Source organism: Rutilus rutilus (genome assembly GCF_951802725.1).
Source record: "Rutilus rutilus genome assembly, chromosome: 8".
In the NCBI taxonomy this organism is placed as follows: Eukaryota; Metazoa; Chordata; class Actinopteri; order Cypriniformes; family Leuciscidae; genus Rutilus; species Rutilus rutilus.
The window spans coordinates 25,107,031-25,129,255 of NC_140222.1; the positions used below are offsets into that span (position 1 = coordinate 25,107,031).

At 36.4% G+C, this 22,225-nt stretch overlaps 2 protein-coding genes across 3 annotated transcripts; both read left to right on the plus strand.

Moving 5' to 3' along the window:
• Positions 1 to 5,455: 5,455 nt before the first annotated feature.
• LOC311294814 (amine sulfotransferase-like) lies at positions 5,456 to 7,477 on the plus strand. The gene is made up of 6 exons (XM_084415843.1): positions 5,456 to 5,747; positions 5,908 to 6,110; positions 6,185 to 6,311; positions 6,477 to 6,571; positions 6,695 to 6,875; positions 7,235 to 7,477. Exons 1-6 carry the CDS (start codon positions 5,582 to 5,584, stop codon positions 7,360 to 7,362), a joined length of 900 nt encoding a protein of 299 aa, XP_084271969.1. The 5' UTR covers positions 5,456 to 5,581; the 3' UTR covers positions 7,363 to 7,477.
• Positions 7,478 to 7,858: 381 nt separating this feature from the next.
• On the plus strand, positions 7,859 to 10,798 carry rrp36 (ribosomal RNA processing 36). 2 transcript variants are annotated; one of them, XM_084415841.1, is made up of 8 exons: positions 7,859 to 8,085; positions 8,386 to 8,793; positions 8,894 to 9,029; positions 9,524 to 9,590; positions 9,672 to 9,776; positions 9,862 to 9,936; positions 10,046 to 10,163; positions 10,395 to 10,798. In XM_084415841.1, exons 2-8 carry the CDS (start codon positions 8,442 to 8,444, stop codon positions 10,526 to 10,528), a joined length of 987 nt encoding a protein of 328 aa, XP_084271967.1. In that variant the 5' UTR covers positions 7,859 to 8,085; positions 8,386 to 8,441; the 3' UTR covers positions 10,529 to 10,798. The 2 variants fall into 2 exon arrangements, with proteins under 2 accessions (XP_084271967.1, XP_084271968.1); XM_084415842.1 differs by having other exon boundaries at positions 7,894 to 7,998.
• Positions 10,799 to 22,225: the final 11,427 nt, after the last annotated feature.

Sequence of the window (22,225 nt, forward strand, 5' to 3'; positions counted from 1 at the left end):
AACAAATAGCAGTGTCTGCAAACGGCAGGTGTGTAGGTTACCATCAACAGTCTGAAGAAAAAAAGTGTAGAAGAGGCTTAACCACACTGTTTATGTGACACCTCTTTGATATTCTGGTTGTTTATGAGACAGATCAACAGTCAAATAGACTAAAACAAATGCTCCTCCTGAAAACAGATAAAACCTTTTCAAGTTTAGTTAGTTCCTTAGTTTTATAAAAATAAAAAATAAAAAAAAGATTTTATGCAAGAAAATGACTAGCTGATGAATAACTTTCTTTTTCTAATATTTGAAAATACTTTTATATTGAATATTTTATTTCCATGAGGCAAAGTTTTTCGATTTTTTTTGAAACTTTTTAAAATATTTTATTAATAATATTAAAGTTTGAAATAATATTAAAGTTTTGTTCACTTCAAGGGTTAGTTCACCGAAAAATTAAAATTCTGTCAGTAATTACTCACCCTCATGTTGTTCCAACCCCGTAAGACCTTCGTTCATCTTCGCAATCTTAAGTGTATCAAGCGACGAGAATACTTTTTGTGCGCAAAAACAAACAAAAATAACGACTTTATTCCACTATTCATTTCCTTCTATCTGGGCCTCGAGTTGGTTCACGTAGTGTTTTAGCGCAGCGCGTCTGTGTTGTACGTCACCACGCATCACACAACATGACCAGCGTCGGCCAATAGTGAGCCTACGTGGTGACGTACAACACAGACGCGCTGCGCAATACAAATATTCCAATTAGCCTCTCAATTATTTGCAATATTTTCCATTCAGCCCTCTTACAATCATGAAAAATCTATTCTAAAAGTCTGTTTACTTTCTGTGATTCCTTTCATTCATTTAAAAAAAAAAAAAAAAATTGTAAATCTTTCATCAGAATGAAATCTGAATAATTTCTGAAAGACCATCTGGTATGTAACACTCACTTTCACAATCCATTTAATTTGCGATCAGTTTAATCAAAATGGGTTGTTTCATGAAGTGTGAATTCTTTTAATTTTTTTTATTGCATTGCTGAAACGAAAACTTTTTATGCATGGCCTGACTCATTTCACTGACAGAAAGGTCATGGAAATAAATGAAGTTAATTAAAAGAAATTAACTGAAGTAAAATAGCCTACTTCCTTAAAACTTTGTCTTGAAACTCTCAACCAATTACTCTGCAAATTTAGTTCTCAGAGGTGTAGGATTTGTTATGTCAGACTGCAGATCACAATCTAAACTCAGATCTTCGCTTGCTATAATCCCGGTTCTGAAACAGTCCTTTTGCATGTTCGGCTCTCCAGAGGAGGGATTAGGTGACCCATGTGTGGGAAAAGAGGCGCGGAGAGAGAGAGAGAGAGTAGAACCGCACTCGACTCAGGCTAAACAAACCTGTTTCAATCCCAGGCTCCATGTAAGGCTGAATCTAGATATGTATCATACACTCAATGTGGGCTTGCTACTCATATGATACTAAACAGTCGGCTGTAGTGTGACCTAATACATGTTTATTTGAAAATACCTCCGAAGGTAGGCTACAACATGATCCTGAACTGTTCGAATTATTCAGACTCTGAGCCTGTCCAAATACCCCCACATGCGGTCTTGAGCTGCGTCTGAAATCGGGACGATGGAACCGGAAGTGCTAAAATGCAAACTCGTTTCCGCGTTTTGGCCTACAAAGTGTACTCTACTGAATGCGCACTTCAGAATCTCGCCGGAAGTAGTAGATCATCCAGGAACATTTTTCGTCTACTGTTGTTTGATGCATTCGGACATACTACTCTGTTGGCGTACTATTTTTCGAATGCTATATAGTGCTGCGTTCCATTCCAAAATTGTCATGCCCTTCACTCGCTAACTTCCCTCCATCTCGTTCACTCGGATGTACGTCATTGCTTACGTTGCACGAGTGCCCACTACTGGCGGAAATTGCGGCGGGCTGAACTGGAATGTCCTAAGCCCTTGATCACTTGGAATCAGCTTGGGAGTTTATTTATTATTTACATTTTTTTCCCCTTTAAGAATTTGTTTAATTGCAGCATCCAAATGTATATAGGCGTGTTTGGGTTGTTTTAAATTTAAAAATATATAATTAATATATCATAGAGTTGTTTGTTGTGGTGGTGATTAGACGAGATATGTGGTGACGTCACAGTCGTACTGCATTGTGGGACATATAGGTACCTGAAGTGTACATATGAAGTAGACTCGCTCCCTCGAGGGAACGAGGGTCTGTCCATATAAACTTCCCTCATCCACTTCACGAAGTGGAACGCACTTCAAAATGGCGGCAGGGATTTCCCCAAGGGGAAGTGCTTAGGGAAGTTTGCAAGTGCGTGTCTAAAAGTGGACTGGAACGCAGCCTAGTAGCAAAGTATTCGATTTTGCACACAACGTTGGCCACTTGAGAGCCCGTGCACACAACAGGAAGTGTACAAGACTATCCAGGGCTGTGTCCGAAATCGCCCCCTATATCCTTAAATAGGACACTATTTGAGGGAACAGAAATTTGTAGTGGTGCCTGAAACCATAGTGGACATTATCGAGTGTACAACAATCAATCATCCATACATTTTCCAAACCGCTGGTCCAATGTGGCTATAGCGTAATATCATACAGGTATAAATTACATTTTAGTTGATTATTAAATTGTTTAATTACGCTTTTTACATGCTAGTTTCCATGACAGAGTTTAGGATAAATCTTTTCATTACTACTGGAGCTGCCAGTTTGCTACGTTTCAATTAATTATTAAACATCAAGCACAAACTATGCAAAAGCTCGTTTTCATTCACTCCTTCAAATGGATTATATAAGTGGAGTAATGTAGGGAATAGTGAATGGGGGTATAGGGGGCGATTTCGAACACAGCGTAGGTCTTTAAAACGCCAAAGCCTGAAGCGGTATTTGAGGATAAGTGTATCCCATCATGCATCATGTTCAGGAACTCGTGCCCCGAAATCATGAGATGTCGAGGAAAACAATCCACTGTAATTAAATTAATTAGATACATATCATTTGGTAGTGTTGCACATATTGTTGGTGCAAAGATGAGTAGGCCTATGTGTATTCTGTACAGCATTTGCAACTGCTTTTTATCACTTAATTAGAAGCACCACAAACACTAAATTGTTTGGTACAGCGACTACTGAACAGACATTTAGACGTTTATTTTAAAATGCATGGTATTGAAAATCAAAATGAAGCATATCACGTAAGTAGACAAGTGGTCAAGTGCAAACACCCCAAGTGTGTGTTTTGGACAGGCCCTGAATCACCTAGATTCGCAAACTAATAGGCTTTATGTCAGACGTCACAAACAGGAAAACAGGTTCCGCATGTCAGGGAAAGTATTAGATTTGTTATAACTGGTTGCAGACCATTTTGATAGCCTATTTCTGATAGTAAATGCCAGCAAACACCAAGTAGCCTATATAAAAATAATGATTTCCAAATGTCAAATCGTTTTAAAACCTAAAACTTTAGGGAGTTGCTCATGACATGACCACGGTAGTGTGATGTTGTTGTATATTTCACAGTAATAAACTTAAGAGAACTCGACTTTGATCTATATATTTTTTTATTACAACATTCTAGCAACACTTCTTCATGGCATTCATGTCCTACTAGGTAACTGATACCTTAGTGACACCTACTGTTCATACATGTATTTCAATATCCCACAAGTATGTGCATCAATCTCTAGCCTAGCCTATATTATGATTGCTTCATCTTTTCTATGTTCTAAACTGCAAACAAGAGTTTTTATGTTGAGGTTAACCTGGGACATAGCCCTAGTTAGAGGTAAACTCTCTGAACTGCCCTCATATCTTATTACAGAACAACTATTCTTGACTTTTAATTGTTTTTTTTTCAGTGGCTTAATTTAGGCTGAAATTTATGGAAGCTTGTTTCCGCCACATAATAAAACATTTTAAAAGATAATTGCGACTTTTTATCTCACAATTGCGAGTTTACATGAGTTTGCACGCAATTCTGACTTGCAATATATCTTGCAATTCTGAGAAATAAAGTCAGAATTGCGAGATATAAAGTCAGAATTGCGTGCAATAAAGTCGCAATTGCGTGTTATAAAGTCAGAATTGCGAGATATAAAGTCAGAATTGCGTGAAATAAAGTCGCAATTGCGTCTTATAAAGTCAGAATTGCGAGATATAAAGTCAGAATTGCGTGTAATAAAGTCAGAATTGCGTCTTAGAAAGTCAGAATTCTGACTTTTTTCTCGCAATTGCGACTTTATATCACGCAATTCTGACTTTATAACACATAATTGCGAGTTTATATCTCGCAATTCTGACATCTTTTCTCAGAATTGTGAGATATAAACTCACAATTGTGAGATAGGCTACAAAAGACGGACTGTTTTTTTGTTTGTTTTTTTTTTACCTCAGAATAGTTTATAGGCCTATCTCACAATTCTGACTTTATAACACAATTGCGACTTTATATCACGCAATTCTGACTTTATAACACATAATTGCGAGTTTATATCTCGCAATTCTGACATCTTTTCTCAGAATTGTGAGATATAGAGATAGGCTACAATAGACGGACTGTTTTTTTGGGGTTTTTTTTGTTTTTACCTCAGAATAGTTTATAGGCCTATCTCACAATTCTGACTTTATAACACGCAATTGCGACTTTATATCTCGCAAGTCTGACTTTATAACACGCAATTCTGAGAAATAAGTCAGAATTGCAAGATGTAAACTCGCAATTGTGAGATAAAAAGTCGCAATTATCTTTTAAAATGTTTTATTCTGTGGCGGAAACAAGCTTCCATAGAAATTATCCCATTTAAATGGATTTGAAAATGATAAATCACATGCAACATGTCCTTCTGAGACTGTTTATGACCAATTTATTGATGTTTATTCTGGTAATATTGGACAGTGGTTCTCTCAACCTGGGGACCGGGGTCCACTAGGGGCCTCAGCAAACTTTCAAGAGGGGCCAGAATGGTTTATTATTATACGATTATTATAGGCTTTTAAAAAAATTGAAATAATTTAATCAACTGAAACTTAAATCATGTTTATTTTTCTCCCTTTGTTGTTTTTGTTTCAAAACATACAGTTCTTGAAACTTCTGGAATCAAAAAAATTAGTCATGGTTAATTAATTTAATATATCGATACTTAGTGCCGTTCATAAAGTTTGAAAACAAGAAGCTTTTTCAGAATTACTGCAGAAATATAGAAAATATACCTAACGGTCAAAAATGTTGAGAACCACTGAATATTATTGAATGTATAAAATATGGACCAAGTGCAACAGTAATTTGTGCATAGGCTGTGATTCCTTCTGAACCTTCCTATTACATTTTACTATTTGAAATCTAGGCCTACAAAGACTGATAATAGATGTAGGTTAAAGCACGAGGGTCCAAAGGTTTGTCATGAACTCCGCAAAAATAACTAACCCTTTGACTATTGTGTAACAGCAAAGATTACCTTTTTTCCTCAATGAAATCTGGCCCTGCATGGATAAGGACTAACACATTTCCTTTGTCATTTATGGTATTTTGGCCAAACACGCGCTAGCGTTGATTTGGCTCAGCAAGAACTATGGCTCAGCAGGATTACAAAAAGCTTAGTGACAAACTAATCACATACAAAGACACTGTCTTAAGTTTGGAAAAAGATCATGATATTACTCCAGAGTATATTGACAGTTTAGAGGATTTCCAAACCAGGGATGATGATCTCTTTGTTGTTACCTTCCCGAAATCAGGTAAGTGAAGACAAAATAATAATAATAATAAAAAGCCAAAGAGTAACTTATTTCAGAACTTAAGTAGCCTAAGGCATATAGGCTACTTTTTAGCACGTACATTTCTAAGGATATATAACAGAAATGTTTAATGTTGGCCTATTAAATGCTTGATTCTCAGGTACGGTATGGACCCAACGGATCATTACTTTAATATACGAGGAAGATTTCCCGGACAAAGCCAAAAAAACCACATACGAGCAGATGCCCTGGCTAGAGTATCGTTTCAAGGGGACAGATTACAACACGCGTCCATCTCCGAGACTCTTCTGTTCCCATTTACTCCAGCCGCTGATGCCCAAAGCGCTGCAAAGAAAAGGAAAGGTATGCGTTCACCAATCAATGAATAAACATTATTGACGTCATGCGCAGTTTTTAATACATCTTTTTGATGTCAGATCATCTACGTCATGAGAAACCCTAAAGACGTCATGGTGTCATATTTCCATTTTTCCCAAAACATGGAAAACTTGGATTCTTCTGAGAGCATGGGCCAGATGCTGGAAAAATTCTTCACAGGATGCAGTAAGAGCCAAAACTATATCATTTTTTACATAACAGATACTTGCTAAGAAATATTTATAATGTGTATATGTATTTATTTTGTGTATGTGTGTCTGTATACATATATATAAACCAGGTCTTGAACTTTCTACAAAGTTTGACACTAATGTTGTGTCTGGTTTGCAGTGATTGGTGGCCGTTGGTTTGACCATGTTAAAGGATGGATTACAAATAAAGACAAATACAACATCCTGATCCTTACTTATGAAGAAATGATCAAGGTGAGACTGGTTCAGTTTATGATCCTATCATCTTTCCATCAAGTGTTATTATTTCTTTTCTAATGCTGTGGTCGGTGGCTATTGGTATTGACTGACCAATGATATGAACAAACCTTTTAACAGGACCTCAGGTCTGTCATTGTGAAAATCTGTGAGTTTGTGGGGAAGAATTTGTCAGACGCAGCGATCGATAAAGTGGTGGAGACAGCCACGTTCAAACACATGAAGCAAGACCCCTTGGCCAACTATGAATGTGTTGCTCGGGATGTCACGCAAGATCCAAAAGGAATTTTTTTGCGCAAAGGTCAGATAAAAGTGAATAATCAAAGAGTTGGTAATTGAAGCACTGTCAAATTAATCTTCAAGATAATATATAAACAGAGACTTTGTCACTTTCATGATCCCAGCTGACAGGGAACGTTCTCAGAACTTGGGCTAACGTTCTGACAAGTTTCTCACAAAGTTATGAACAAACTTTCCTTAAGTAACAATGATAGAATTATCTTTAATAATGTTCTCAAAACATTATGTTGGGTGACAGTAGACTTTTGAAATTATTCATTGTTTAAAAGTAAATAATGAAATGTGATAAATGACACATCAGCAGTTGTGGAATAGGCCTTTGTTACAGTATATTAACGTTTTCAACCTGCCGTGTTACAGGAACAGTTGGGGACTGGAGGAACTCTTTAACAGTGGCTCAGAATGAATGTTTTGACCGCGTTTACCAAGAAAGAATGAAGGACGTACCTCTTAACATGGTCTGGGACATCTCAGAATTGCGTGGCTGAAAACTCAAGACATCCATTTTAAAAACTAATACAGATATAATGCTATCACAATAAAAAAATAAAAAAAGGAAGGCATAATATATATAGATAGACTAGATGCCACCATATTAAAACAGATAACTGATGGTTGAAGAGTGTGATTATTATTATTAACATTATGTAAAATAAGGCTATGTAATTTTCACCCAATTTGATATTTAGCCTAATAAATATGATCATATTTACGCTTTTATGTTGTAAATGTAAACATAACCCTGGCAGTTAACTTATTTCCTATTAAATGTTGGTGAATGTAAATGTCAAAATAAAGGGCTATATTCTCAAAACATAAAACCTTGAAAGTCATTATGTGTTTGTGTAATCCTTTTCCAGAATATTAAGATTGAATTTACAAAGCTATCGTATTAAATGTATAAGATATATAATATTAATGTTTACATGTCTCCGAGTATATGTATTTTAACAGAGTTATAATTAGCCTAAGAACTTTTATTTTGATAGACGTTTTGTGACGCGCATGCTCAGTTCTCAAACTTCCACGTGCGTGCGGAACTAGCTTTTTTTCGCAAATATTAGTCTTCACTTGGTCTTAGACTATAAGTTTTGACATTTTTTTCTTCTTCTGCCAGTTAACTGGTAAGATACTGCATCTGTAATGAACCTGTCATGTTAATATTTTCCTCCTTTTATCGGCATATTTGACTGCTGTACTCCGAGGCACAGGTATGTGGATGAAAACAACACAGTAAGCACAAATATTCCGGGGAAAAAAGCAATAAACGAATCTAACTTTTCATATAGCTCCAACTGTTAGTGAATGACGATATGACATATTCATATTGTGATGTACAAGACATGTACACAGCTGTCTTTTAATAAGGTTAATGCCTTCGCGCAGGGTTAGCATTCATAATATTGTCAAGTGTTACAGTTATACTAAAAACATTTTTTACATATTTAATATAATATATTGCCAAATTTCTTTGCACTAACATCTTTATGGTCAATGCATCATTTCCACAGCTTATAAACAAGCTAAGTAAAATTAGGTTAAAAAGGACAAGAGCCTAAAGAGTAAAATGCCTAAATCAGCAAAGAAACTGACCAAAATGGAAAATCACAGTTCTGATGATGAAGAGGACGCTTTAGAGATGGAGAGAAACTTTGCTTTACTCAGTAAAAGGAGCGCGATGCAAACTTCAGCAGAGGATGAAGAGAAAATTAGAGATGAAGATGGATCTGCAGAGGATGATGAAGCACCTGAAGAGGATGAAGATGGATCTGCAGAGGTTGAAGACAATGGCATGGACGATGAAGGTGAGTCAGGGAGTGATGAAGGTGACACGGGGAGTGAAGATGATGAGTCAGTTAGTGACCATGAAGATGGAGGCAGCAAGGCACAATCACACTGGAAGGGCAGCATCAATAGTGGTAAGAAGATATCAGAATTGTATGCAACAATTTTGTCATTTAAAATATTATTTGCTGACCCATATTTTACATTTACACTCATATCTTTGTGTTTGTACAGAATTATCAACCATGTCATTTGAGGAAATCTTAAAGCTACAGAATAAAGTCGGAACAAAAGCGTACAATAAAATCGCGTATGGTGCCACAAAGCAGCAGCAAAAAAACGAGCCTAAGAAACGACTAAATAAACACAGGTACTGTTGTTAAATATTATAGTATTTATTAATATTTTGAATTAGCTTTTATTTTTATATTTTCATTATAATTTTAGTTTGTGTTACTTTCAGGAATTTGTGCTTTTGTACAATAATTTTTTTTTTTATTCGATTTAACTTGATTAATTAAATGTTTTTATTTTTTATTTTACTACTTCAACTTAAACATTTTATTTAATTTAGCTGCCAAGGCAGCATTTCTAATTTCCATTTGTTGTTGAAGTTTTCTAATCTTTATATTTTATGTTATTTCAGCTTTATTTTAATTAACGAAAATCATTTTTATTTTTAATAGTTAACAATAACAACAGTAAACAAGGCTTTTTTTTATCAAAGTTTAACCACATTTGATCATTGTTTAAATATTGATGCAGCTCACTAAAAATAATCAAAGTATTGTTTTAGTGAGTTAAAGTTATTTTGTCTGTGAGTTTGTGTTTGTTTTGTCTAATCGCTGTGTGTTTTGTCTTCAGACCTCAAGAGATTTCTGCAAAACAACATGTGCCTTTCCTCCGAAAAGTGGTTCCTGTCAAGAAAAGGGTCCGTTTCAGGAGTTTATTAAATGAATGGTTGCTCATACTTATGCTTAGGGAGACTTCATTTTTCGCTTTGTAAACACAGATTTCAAGAGACCCTCGCTTTGATGACCTCTCAGGAGAATTCAAGCCTGAAATTTTTAATCAGACGCACAAATTCATTAATGATCTCCGAGAAAAGGAAGCACAGGTTTGTGAAAATGTAAAATGCCTTATTGATTCCTGTTTGTTTTCATTATGTGCATCACATTTATGTCCACTGCAATTTGTTTCAGTTAGTGAAGAAGAATCTCAAGAAAGCCAAATCAAAAACTAAAAAGGGAGAGCTGAAAGCCTTGCTTAAGAGAATGGTACGTTTGGGCCTAATGACTCTTAAAAATGAAATACCTTTAAGAAAGCTATATAAACCACCTTTATGATGTGCTTTATATCTAATCTGTGTGTGTGTGTGTACAACAGGAAAACCAACAGAGGGAACGTCAGAGGCAAGAGCAGGATAGAGAAAAGGAACTTGAGTTCAAGCGGAAACAGAGAGAGTTGGTTGGCCAAGGACACAAACCCTTCTACCTGAAGAAATGCAAGTCTCTTTTCATCATGTTCCTTGAGTGTTTACTTTGTTCTGATGTATTTATAATTCAAAGTTTTGGAGAAGATTTGTTAGTGAATGCCACGCTATTCCTACTCGGGTTTCTTTTGAGCGCCAGTGTTCGCAATTGTGCGTCATTTAACAAAGAAACATCAAATAACCTATATAATGTGCTATTTTTTTATTGATTTAATTTTCAACTTCTTTAAAACCTCTCTACAGCTGACATGAAGAAGTTGGAATTGGCAGAGAAGTACAGCGAGCTGAAAAGGAGTGGAAAACTGGAGAACTTCTTGAGTAAGAAGAGGAAGCGCAATGCCACCAAGGATCGCAAAAAATTGCCCAATATGCGCTAAATATGACTCATCTGTAGCAACTTGCGTTGATTATTTGTCTTGGTGCGAGATGATGCAGAAGGACGTCAGCTGAGGAGTTATTTTTGCTGGACTGTGATGTTTAAAGAGAACTTGAGGTTTAAATTTCATCTCCAGTTTCACAAAACTGGATAAAGATGCGTGTTGTTAATAGGTTTGACAGAGATGCTTTTCTTAAATATCCATTGTCTTCTGTTCTTTAATTATAATGAAATGTGTAATGTTTTCTTAAAATAAAATCCTTAGATTCATTGTCGGACACCTCTCTTAATTTACCACTAGATGGAGCTACTGATTCTTTAAATGATCTATGCATAATCCTTTTCTTTTTTTTTTTATCTCAACAAAGCTCAGAAGTTAATATGCAGAAAAATCAACTATCTGAACTGTCACTGAATGATGTTAATCCAATTTTTTGACCTTAAGGGCATTAGGCATAAACCTGTTTCATACAGACATCCGTCAGAAGGATGAGTCAGCTCGCATTTGTATCTGCCTTCTCAAAATCCAAAAATATTTTTTCTTTCGTCTGGATCATGACCCATTTAAGCATGGTCTGTCTTGGGCAAGGTTGTTTGTAGCAAATCCACAGGGTTTCACATAGGGGCGTAGCTTGAAATTGCTGTGATTAAGATTTTCAACTAGCGTCAGTTTAAACCCCTAGTTTCCAGCCTCTCCACTTTATTCGTAGCAAGGGTTTCCTAAACCCAGCAATCCTGGCACAAACGCCCCTTGGTAATTAAAGCCTCACAAGGGCAAATGCCTCAATTAATCATTTAATTTACATTCTTGTGTAAAGAATGAGACTACTGTCGCTATATATCTTCTTAACCTGCTGGTCCATGCGCTAGAATCCATCGCATCCCTTAAGGGGGTGGAATTAATGCTGCCAGCAAATTTAAAGAAGGGCTTGATTTTAAAGCAGGACACTCCAGCTAAGACTTTTCGTGTTTGAAACCATCCTTGCTTGAATACTGAACGGTGGATTAGAGGCCTTCTTTAACCTTGAGTTTTATGTCAGACTCATTCCCTTGCAGTTAATTCCTTTCTTTGGGTCACCCGAGGCTTTTAGAAATCTTGTTTCTGGAATCTAAAGCACACAAACCCTTCCCTTTCATCCTAAATCTGTCTTGTGAAAGATGCAGTTGTACTTTGGGGTATTGATAAGAGAATCTGGTGCATTCGCTAAGCAGTACATTTGACACAGCATTTGTCAAACGCTCTATGGCCATTGGGCCACCCAAAGGAGTGATTGCTGTAACGCAAGCAGAGATCGTGGAACGCTAAACTGCGAACCATCATTCTTAATCTGCAAGTTAGGATATTGCTACGCCTTCATATGCAGGAAAGTAACCCAAGGCAACCCGAGGCTCCTTTTAGAAATTTGCAATAGGCACAGAGGACAGATTTGCATTTTATTACCAACTTGTCACCTCGTTGATGTCTTTATATTTATGGATATAACAGTGGAATACGGAAGGAAAGAGATTGGAAAATGAAACAGGCCAGCCATACAGCAGCAAAAGAAAAGCTCATTGACGTGTACTATGGTCACCATGATTTTTTCAAGATGGCTCCCAGATCAACTTTTTTTGGTCCTGGAACATCATTCATATATAAAAACATGCAAAAACAGGTCCTAAACCTATCGCACAACCAAGACTGGTGTCCTGAGCCTAACTCTTAAACCTAAAAGCCTGACCCTAAAATCTAATTGGTTGATAGGAATATTGTTCCAGGAGCAACAAGGATCCTTACTTTCGAGTTATTTTCATCTAAATAAAATGGGCTCGAAGGACAATTTCCCTTCCTGATAAAGTCAGGAAGCCTTTTTAATGCCAGTACAACATAATGAAGTGCAAATGATGCATGAATGGTGTGCAAATGATACTTTATCTGTGTATTTATGGTGGGTTTAAGTCACGTCGGAATACTTCGTTTTTAAAAATTGATCGCATATGAACTCCACCACCAAGTCGTAAACTCCTCAAGATTCCGAGTTGAGGGCATGCCAGTGAGAAACATGACGTACATCATGGATACAGCGTCTGTTTTGATAGGAAATTTGTTGTACACTGTAAACACTGTAAAAAAAATCCCGTTGTTTTTACGGAAAAAAACTGGCAGCTGTGGTTACCAGAACAATACTGTAAAAAACACATCAAACCGTAAACATACTTACGGAGTTACATGTAAATTTAACATTTTAAACATGTATATTTAACATTGGATTTAAGTAATATGATATAATGTTAATTTACCGACCTATTGAAGTATTAATCTCTATTTTGTACCATAGTATTACACTGACAAACCAAAAATCTCAGCAGTAATGAGAGTTACATGATTAATCAATGCTCATTACATGTAGGCTAGTTCTTCCACAACAAAGTTAAAATTAAAATATATAGAAGGTGCGCAGTGTCATTCACACAAACATTAAACACCATCATGGTAACACACATGAAATTTTAAAAATACAATAAACATTAATTTAACAACATTAAATGTAATTTAAAACCCTAATGTACATAACTGATTATAAAAAAACTAAGAAAACTATGACGAAACATAGTTATTTCAACAAAAATACATCAACTGTGAAGTGTCACGCATGGAATTGTGGGAATGTCAATTTACGTTTTTTCACTGTAAATTATACAATGACTTGTTCGTTTTTACTTCCAAAAACGGTCAATTTAACGGTATTTTACAGTAAAATTACATTAAATGTACCATTAGATCCATTTTTACAGTCTTTAACTGTTAAAATCACGATAATTTTTTACAGTGAATATATTCATAAACTGAATAAAAACATATCCAATGTGTATTCTTTATTCATCATTTCAAGAAGAAGAGTCAAAGGTTGTGCTCCAACCAAAATATGGATGCACCTTACGTTGTAATCGTGGGTATGTTTATGACAACGATGTACTAAAAACTGGAAAGTTTTTCATTTGTACAGAAGACAATGTTGTCAAAACAATCCCCAGCCACACAGATCCACAAAAATGACTAAAAACACTGTATTATATTGCCAGACCAGTAGTTGGCAATGTCACTTTGTAAAAAGAAAAACTTCTATGCTCCTATAGACTCAATACGCCTCCAAAACGCTGTTGTCATGTAAATGAACAGCAAAAACACATAAAAGGTTTTTCGTTAAAAACGGTGTCGTGTAAACAGCCCCTATGGCTTCCCAATTCGTAGCCTGTGAACTTCCCTGGAAGACTTGAATGAACCATAAATTCTTCTTAGGGAAGGGAATCGCCATAGGGAATGATGGGAAATGATGTAGTTTGGTCATCGTTGCGTTTTCAGACAGGCCACTTTTTTTTCACCAACGTTACATAAAACATGTAAACTAAATTGTACAGTCAACATTTGCATTAGCCTACAACTTCTTATCAATACCAATTCGTTTCAGCCACAAGCTTTTAATTGATATGCTATGACTTAAACTCATTAAGTCCAAAGTTTTCCACTGGTAAAAAGGTGGCCTTCCTGCATGCTCAACTTGAATATTGAGTATCATTCCAATGTGACTTCAAACTTCATCAAGTAGACGATCATTTTAACAACCTTACAATAAAAAGAGTGCGTTTTCTCTCTTTTTTAAGCTCTCCCCTGAAAGATTTTTTAAGATAGAGTGGTTTGCCTTGCCAAGTACCAACGATCCATTTTGAGGGTGGCCTGTTGGGAAATCTAGCACTAAATGAGGAGGGAGCTGTGTGCCTTACAGACGGCGACTCCGCGACACCTCCGCCTCGTCCCCTGACACATTACGACAGTCCTGTCCGTAATGACATTAGCCGACTGAGTGTTGAGAGGCAAACTGCCGCCTGGATTGAATTACCGTGCCCCGCCGTTTCTCTCGCCCGTCAGATTCTGATGACCGTCGGCAGGAAAGTGGATTTTCAAGATGCTGCCCTGTGTCTCACGTGTCTGCTTTCCAAGGCTAAGGATTTGTTTATGACCATGGGTATTCGGATTTGACAAATGAGGTGGTGAAAGGGAATCAAGGACACGTTTAGGGATGCAACATGGTGCAGAAATGGGAATGGTTAGCAGGTTAGCATTAATTGCATTGGTAATCTGAGATTTGAGTTAGGATGACAAGAGGCCATCACACAAGCAGGCAAAACGTTTATCGTCCCAAGCACAGCAATATTCGTTGAATATAAAAAGGTTATTTCAGGCTGAAACACTTGAAGGTTAAATCGCATTTGGTTTAATCAGCCCAATGCCATTGGCAATGGACTCACAAAGGTCTGAATTTGCATTGCTTCTAAGACAAGACTGTGAAACACAAGACAAAAGAAATGAAATATTTAAGCTTTGCATAAAGTATGGGCACAAAAAACACATACATATAAATACATTAGATGTAATCTGAAATCTTTCCTTATACAGGCCTATAAATTCATGGAACTGACTTTCCTGGAATTGTTTTAGTTAAGATTTCTAAAAGAGGCAGAGAACAACTAAACAACTCATTTATTAAACCCTTAAATGCATGAATGTTTCCCCAATCATTATTACATATTCAGGTCTTTAGCAACCCGGGTTTATATCTAACACGGATGGATCTCTACCTGTTGCGATACTATAAAACTGTCCTGATATTAGAGTAACTATAACAGAAGACTAAAATAAAGCATATTTTGTTACCTTTTAGAGCTTGGAAGGGTTCAGTTTGAGCAGATGTTTTACACCATCATCACTGTCCTCATCAGAGCTCATTCCCCAGTACATTCATCTGGCTCAAATTCGCTATCTCAAACATATTCTCAAAACTATCATTTTCAACGCCTTCAAAATCAATATTTTGATCTCTGACAGCTTCTTCTCCAGATCCACCATCAAATGACACTAATATTTGGTTGCGTTCAGTATTTGCTCTGCAGGAAATCACTGAGCCATTTCAAGTTTTGCTGATGATATTTCCTATTCTTTTGTTTTCTGCCTGCAGTAACTGAAACGTCACTTCATTGTGTTTCAGACATCGCCACCTTGTCGAATAAAGGTGAATTGAACTTATTCAGTCATCTAAGATTAAATTATTGTTGTGCAGAAAAAATATACTTACACTGTTACTAAAAAGGTTGGTGTCAAACGTATGCGTTTAAGGGTTAAAGGTGAATGTGAGTGTCATTTCTGAATCACTAGCAGCATAAAACAGAATTGCCAAAACTAGATTTAGAGAAAATGTGGGTGGTGCTTGTCCATGAAAGATTTTATCTGTAACACAAAAAGTGCAGGACAAGTTATATATATATATACTGTATATATATGTGTGTGTGTGTGTGTGTATATATTATTCATTCAAGTACAAATTTATACTTATAGTATACATAGTATAGTATACTTATAGTCTCTACATTAAACTTGGAGAGAATTAAATATTGTTTTATTATTAAATAGTTTTATGTCATTGTCAGGATATTACAATGAAGCAAGGAACTTGTTTGATCAACACAATGGTGTGAAATTTAATTGTATAGTTAAAGCGTTTAAATATTTCCAAAATCAATCAAACCACAGGGAAAGTATTAGCAATGTCAGCATATTAAGATACGTTTGACATAGATTCGTGATTCATTTTCTGTCTGTCTGCAGTCTTTCCCTTCAGAGTGTCTGAATTGATTCTGCTTTTATTTAGAATGAAAGACAGCTCCTCGTCTACTTCAAACAAACATATTCACTGCAGAGCAGATTCAGTCACTTCACCTGTCCTTGGCCATCAGGAAAAATCCATAAAAAAAAAACTTTCTTTCAAACTATCAGTACATTTTAAAAACTGGTGCGCATGCAGTTTTGCTTCATTGCTCCTTGGGTTTGGTTCCAAACCTCTTTCTCTCACTATCTTTAACCCTCTGGTGCTGTTCGGTCGTTTTTGACTGAAAAATTGTACGTTTATTTTTTTTTTACTTCATCAGAATGTTATGGAATTTGGTAAAGGTTTTGGCAATTGCTATGTGAAACACACAGAAATAAATGGTCCTATATATATATATATATATATATATATATATATATATATATATATATATATCCACCTCAAATTTGGAGCACAACTTGTTTAGATTACAGTTTTAGTGTAAACATTTTTTTGGAAAATATGTATTTCATATAAAATCCCCAAAAAATAAAAATTTGTTTTACTCATTTCACTTCAGCAATAATCTGCCAAGTGTCATCTTTAAAAAGAGACCAAACTTCAGTGTGTGCTCTAAAGCATTTAAGATTTATGACCGTTTAGGTTGGAAATTAAATGTTCAGGTCTATGCTTGAAAAGTGGTTAACAGGTAATTAATGGATCATAACTATTCCATAAGTATAATTTAGCACCATAAAATTCCCTAAAAATGCAAAATAGTCAAAACCATTATTGAACTAAAATATAGCACATTTATTTACTTGAAATTAAAAAAGGTCTTCTTTTTTCTTTCTTTTTTACCCCCAGAGGGCTAAGAATGTACACAGTCACTTGTCAGGGTTTCATTTGCGCATAACTATTTTATGTGCAAAGACAAAAAAAGCAATTTGAAAGACTCCTCAAGAGAAGTGCTTCTGACAGTGTGAGTCAAGACAACATATTTTTTTCACAGCAGTTCAGGCTTCCTTACATCTTCTCTTAGGCACAAAAGGAACGACTGATTCATCTTTCATTCTCTGGTCGCTGAACAAATCAGTTTGAACTGAGACTATCGCTGTTATTGAATTTCTTAAGCCTTTTATACCTAGTGAAAAGTAATTATTTCTCTTTGGCTTTTAAATATAAGCAATAAAAAGTGTGAAATTAAATTGTTAGTGTTTAACATTCAAAGGCAGACTTCTCTTTGTCTTGACACTGATGTATTCATTTCATACCCGGCATAAAACATGCCCCATATGGAGTTGTTAACAATGGGATGAATGTGTGGTGAATATTAAGATGTCTAATTATATTCAAAATGAATTTTAAAAGTGAACGAACAAAGCCAAAGACTGATTAACTGAACATATGCCTTCAAGTGTCTTCATTGCAGTTTAATCAAATAATAACAGATAATGGTGCAATAAATTGCCTTTCTACTCAGTAACAATGCAATCACTGACAACAGTGGTAATATTTCAAACTTATGGAAAAACAATGGCAAATTGTATTATGACACCCTTGAATTAACCTGAAATCCATCATAATTGAAGTCGCCCATATGCGCCAGTCAGAAATACAAAGTAAAATGGGTTGCAAATGCTGTTAATGTTGATTTTAAGACGACATTGCCTTTATAACCTGCGTACCATTCAAAAACTGGTATCACATTAGATGTACCACAGCAGCTTTGAATATGACATTCCCCTCATAAAGTATATGATTCATTGTTGACTCTCCTTAAAGTCTTCATCGAGTTTCTGTTTTGGGCATCAGAACAACGATATCACCTGAGGCTCATGTTGCCATAGGAACCCCCTCAGGTGTGAGACACCAATGACAACTTCATCTCAGTGTTGCGATGGTAATTCTCTTAGATTAAACTTCTACGAGAAGTATCATTGGGTATATTCAGCTCACAGTTTTAGATACCAACCAATCTATAATTAGACGATGGTTTCTGGTTTCTCTTTCCTCTTTCTCTTTCAAATGTAATTTGATATATCTCTTTCTCTCTTTTTTAACCAGGCTATATGTTATTTCAGAGGAAATAGAAATGTATAATTTAATCCTGGATCAAAAACGAAAAACAAATGATGCATATTCTTTATTACTACATTTTTTTTATTCTTCTGAGGAGCTTCATACATATTTATGCTGGCTTCACGTGCTATCGCGATTATGTAAATACGACTTTCCAAGTAAAAAATTGGACATGAACGCCCTCTCAATTCGTATTTACCATTGGGAAGTTCGGAGATCATTTTGATAAGCAAGTTAAGTTGGGCGTGTCGTAAATTTTAAACATGGTGGAGAACGATTGCCGCTGTGAATGGTTCTTTAGTCAATGTAACGTTACCGGTTTACAAAACATCAAACAGAATCGGTCCGAGAAGTTCCCGAGCCAACAAACCACACACTCATTAAACCATAATGAGGTAACTGCATTGAAGGTTCGAAGCGTTTAATATGACATGTTGTGAAGGTTTAAATATCCCATGACTGAATCTCTTATTTGAATGTTTCACGAAAATGATTCGGACTGACTAAGGCCACATTTACACATAGCCGGGTATTTAGAGAAACGAATATTTCTCCCCCTCCATTTTCAAAAATAACATCGTGCACACAACATCGTTTTCAAAAAAGTTGTCGTTTACATCAACCCGCATAAATACGCCGTCGAGCAACATCATAATAATACCAAACCTATGGGCGGCAGTGTAGGGAGAAGGATAAAGCCATGCAAGCCAATCAGAATCCTCAAAATCGACAACAACGAATAGCACGAGCGACTTCCAGTTCCTTTCAAAACAACAGACATGGCGCGAGATTCGTTTGTGTGGACAGACAGCGAAGCAAATGCAAACAGGCCAAAAACGTTTGCACAAAAGTAAAAATGAGTACCACCTTAACAGCATCCATGATCAAATAGTAGCCAAAAAATAAATAAACATAGGGCGCTCACATGACGTAAGCATTTTCTGGCGCATAATGTGACGTTTGAGAACCTAAAACCCCGTTTCTCCCAGTTGACACGGCAACATATAACCGGCGTTTTCAGAAATCTCCACTTTGGCAGGAGTTTTTAGAAATAATCGTTTTCTTGGATAAAAACTGCGTTTTCGTGTAAATGACAGGCCAAAACGCAGGGAAATATCTGCGTTTTCCCATGGTGTAAACGGGGCCTAAATCTAACGTTGTCAACAGTGCAACAATAGAGCTACAGGTACACAGACATGCAAATATATGCGTTCTATGGTTAATTATGCAAACCAATATAGAATTGCTCAAAATTTGGACTTAAATGTTTATTTCAGTTCGGTATTAGACAACTGTGCATTTATTTAACCACATTTTGCCTGAAGAAATCAACAATGGCAGCCGAAAAAGAGCTAATAAGAAACTTTAAAAAAGAAAATTGTCATGGTGAATTAAGCAGAGCAACAGATTGACGGCATCCTTGAGTAAACAAGCAAAGTGTCTGGATGGCACATTGTGTTTCGGTCTTGTGTGGCGGTCCGGGCTCTGTGTGGCACAGCAGGCAACTGAATGCATTGTTAGGCTAATTGAAACAAGAGGACTGAGACCCCCTGTAGGCTCTTGGCGGGAACAAAAATACACAATCATATAATTCAAGAATCCGAATGGAGTGGCGACAGATAATGATGTGTCCAATTAAATGCTGCTGAAGCTGTTCCAGTATATGACTGCAGCCGCAATGTGTTGAAATGCCATGTTCTTCCAAATGCAGCTTAATTGCCACCCACTGGTTCTGTCAACAGGTGCCAGCGGCTCTGAATCATAGTGGGGGAAGTGTGTTAAAGCTTTTTTATGTTTCCATCTCTGATTATGAGTGAATTCAGCCACGTATACATTAATATATATATATATATATATCGCTCCATCCATCTATCATATCTCTCTTCATTTCACGACCATTTGTCACCTCATCAACAACTTTTATCACATTATCTCACTAAAATTGGGTGCACACTCTATATGTCCATAAGTATTTTAAGTTATTTCCGCTGTTAAAATGAGACAAAATCATTTGGCATTGTGCCGATTTGTGTCGTGGAAGTCTCATTAACAGTCCAGTGATGAAATATGCCTAGAAATGGGAAGCCTCAGGTGCCGCTCCACTCGCCGTCTCCTCGTGGAAAGGTGAAGTAGGCAGATGTAGATGGCACTTTTTCTCCTTCTCGCTCATCTTTCTGTCATTTCTTAAAAAAGCGTGATATTGAACTTTGTGCATCCGCCATGGTCACCGCATGTTAATGTACTCTCACGTGCAAAGAAAATGACATGTAAATGTACCAAACTTGTATCGAACCGTGACCCCAAAACCGAGATACCGAATCATGACTTCTGTGTACCGTTACACTATCTATCTATAAATGGACTGCATTTATATAGCGCTTTCAACAGACCCATGGCCACCAAAGCGCTTTACATATTGCCTCACATTCACCCATTCATTCACTCATTCATACACTGACGGCGGTGTCAGCCATGCAAGGCGCCATCCAGCTCGTCGGGAGCAGCTGGGGTTAGGTGTCTTGCTCATGGACACCTCGACACTTGGTCAGGTGGAACCGGCGATGGAACCATCTATCGATCTATCTATCTATCTATCTATCTATCTATCTATCTATCTATCTATCTATCTATCTATCTATCTATCTATCTATCTATCTATCTATCTATCTATCTATCTATCTATCCATCCCTCCCTACCTACCTACCCACCTACCCACCCACCCTGCCAACCCACCCACCTACCTACCTACCTACCTATCTAGAGACTTCTCATATCCACACAGAATCACACTAATATGTGCATATCCAGAGTACCCGAAGAGAATATTTTTTATGCTGTCCTCTATTTCAGATTTGACTTTCATGGCTCCCTCCGGATGCATTTATCAGCTGCGGGTTAGTAGTTAGCTGTGTTGAGCGCTGCCTGCAGCTGCCCCGTGTCTTTACAGTACTTTTTTTTTTTTTTCAGTTTTACCCACATTAGGACTGACTGACACATAATCTCTTGGCGCAGCAGTGGCCTCCATTTTCCTGGCAAATAGCAGCGAGTTTAATTCCACCCTCTGTCCAAAATAACAACTCACACGATTTTGTTTCTGTAATTGGGCTATTATCATCATGGCGTGAGGGCTGAATTCTCAAGCTTGATTATTGAATGGTCCCAACCGAGCCATTACTTGAGAGGTTTTTCAATGGTCAGCTATTAGTTGTAGAACAATTTGGCAAGGGCTAGTCTGCTATTCATATGCATTGCTAATATTTAGACATAACTGCTCTGTTTTTGTTGTAAGTGCTTTAACATAAATGGTAAGATTTGCTTAAACTTTAGCTTAGTTAAATATTGACCTTATTTGAACAACATTTATGTCAAACGAACTTTCACATTACTTTTAAAAGTAACTTCCAATATTACGTTTTTCGGTTTATTCATTGTCTTTTAATAGAAATGTGCTATAAAGTTCAAATTCTACAAAAATATTTCCTCACAGAAAGCTACAGTATCATATGGCTTCAGAAGACATGAAATATACCGCACAAGTCATTTGACCTACTTTTATGGTGTTTTTGTGTGTGTGCTTGTGATTTTGCTGCTTGAAAGATCTAGACCCATTCACTCCCATGAATAAGGGTGAGTAGAATATGTCTTTTTTTATTTGTGAACTATGCCTTTTAGAAGCTACATCAAATGTAAATATTAATCAAGTGTGATGAATTTCGATCTTTACTGCACTTTACAGATTAACTTGCAAGACCCATAAATTACTGACTGAAAGGGACTGCTTTGACAAACTAGTTACTATTTACTTTACTGTTGACAGGTTAAAGAAATATGATTTATATGTTGTGTTTCACTCTGGCACAGAAGCATCTACGGTGTCAGTGAAGCGACGAGAAGCTGTCAGGTGTATTTACTGAGATCCTGTTTTGTTTTTTTAGACATGCCTTTGTGCTATATTTGTCGACTGTGCTAATCTAACAGTAGCTATAGCAACATG

Excerpts from the sequence above, each read along its gene's own strand:
- LOC311294814 (XM_084415843.1), top strand. The coding sequence starts at position 5,582 with ATGGCTCAGCAGGATTACAAAAAGCTTAGTGACAAACTAATCACATAC. Across the intron at positions 6,572-6,694 it reads CTTATGAAGAAATGATCAAG|GACCTCAGGTCTGTCATTGT; the intron begins GTGAGACTGGTT and ends ACCTTTTAACAG. Across the intron at positions 6,876-7,234 it reads AGGAATTTTTTTGCGCAAAG|GAACAGTTGGGGACTGGAGG; the intron begins GTCAGATAAAAG and ends GCCGTGTTACAG.
- rrp36 (XM_084415841.1), top strand. The coding sequence starts at position 8,442 with ATGCCTAAATCAGCAAAGAAACTGACCAAAATGGAAAATCACAGTTCT. Across the intron at positions 9,030-9,523 it reads AAACGACTAAATAAACACAG|ACCTCAAGAGATTTCTGCAA; the intron begins GTACTGTTGTTA and ends TTTTGTCTTCAG. Across the intron at positions 9,591-9,671 it reads TGGTTCCTGTCAAGAAAAGG|ATTTCAAGAGACCCTCGCTT; the intron begins GTCCGTTTCAGG and ends TTGTAAACACAG.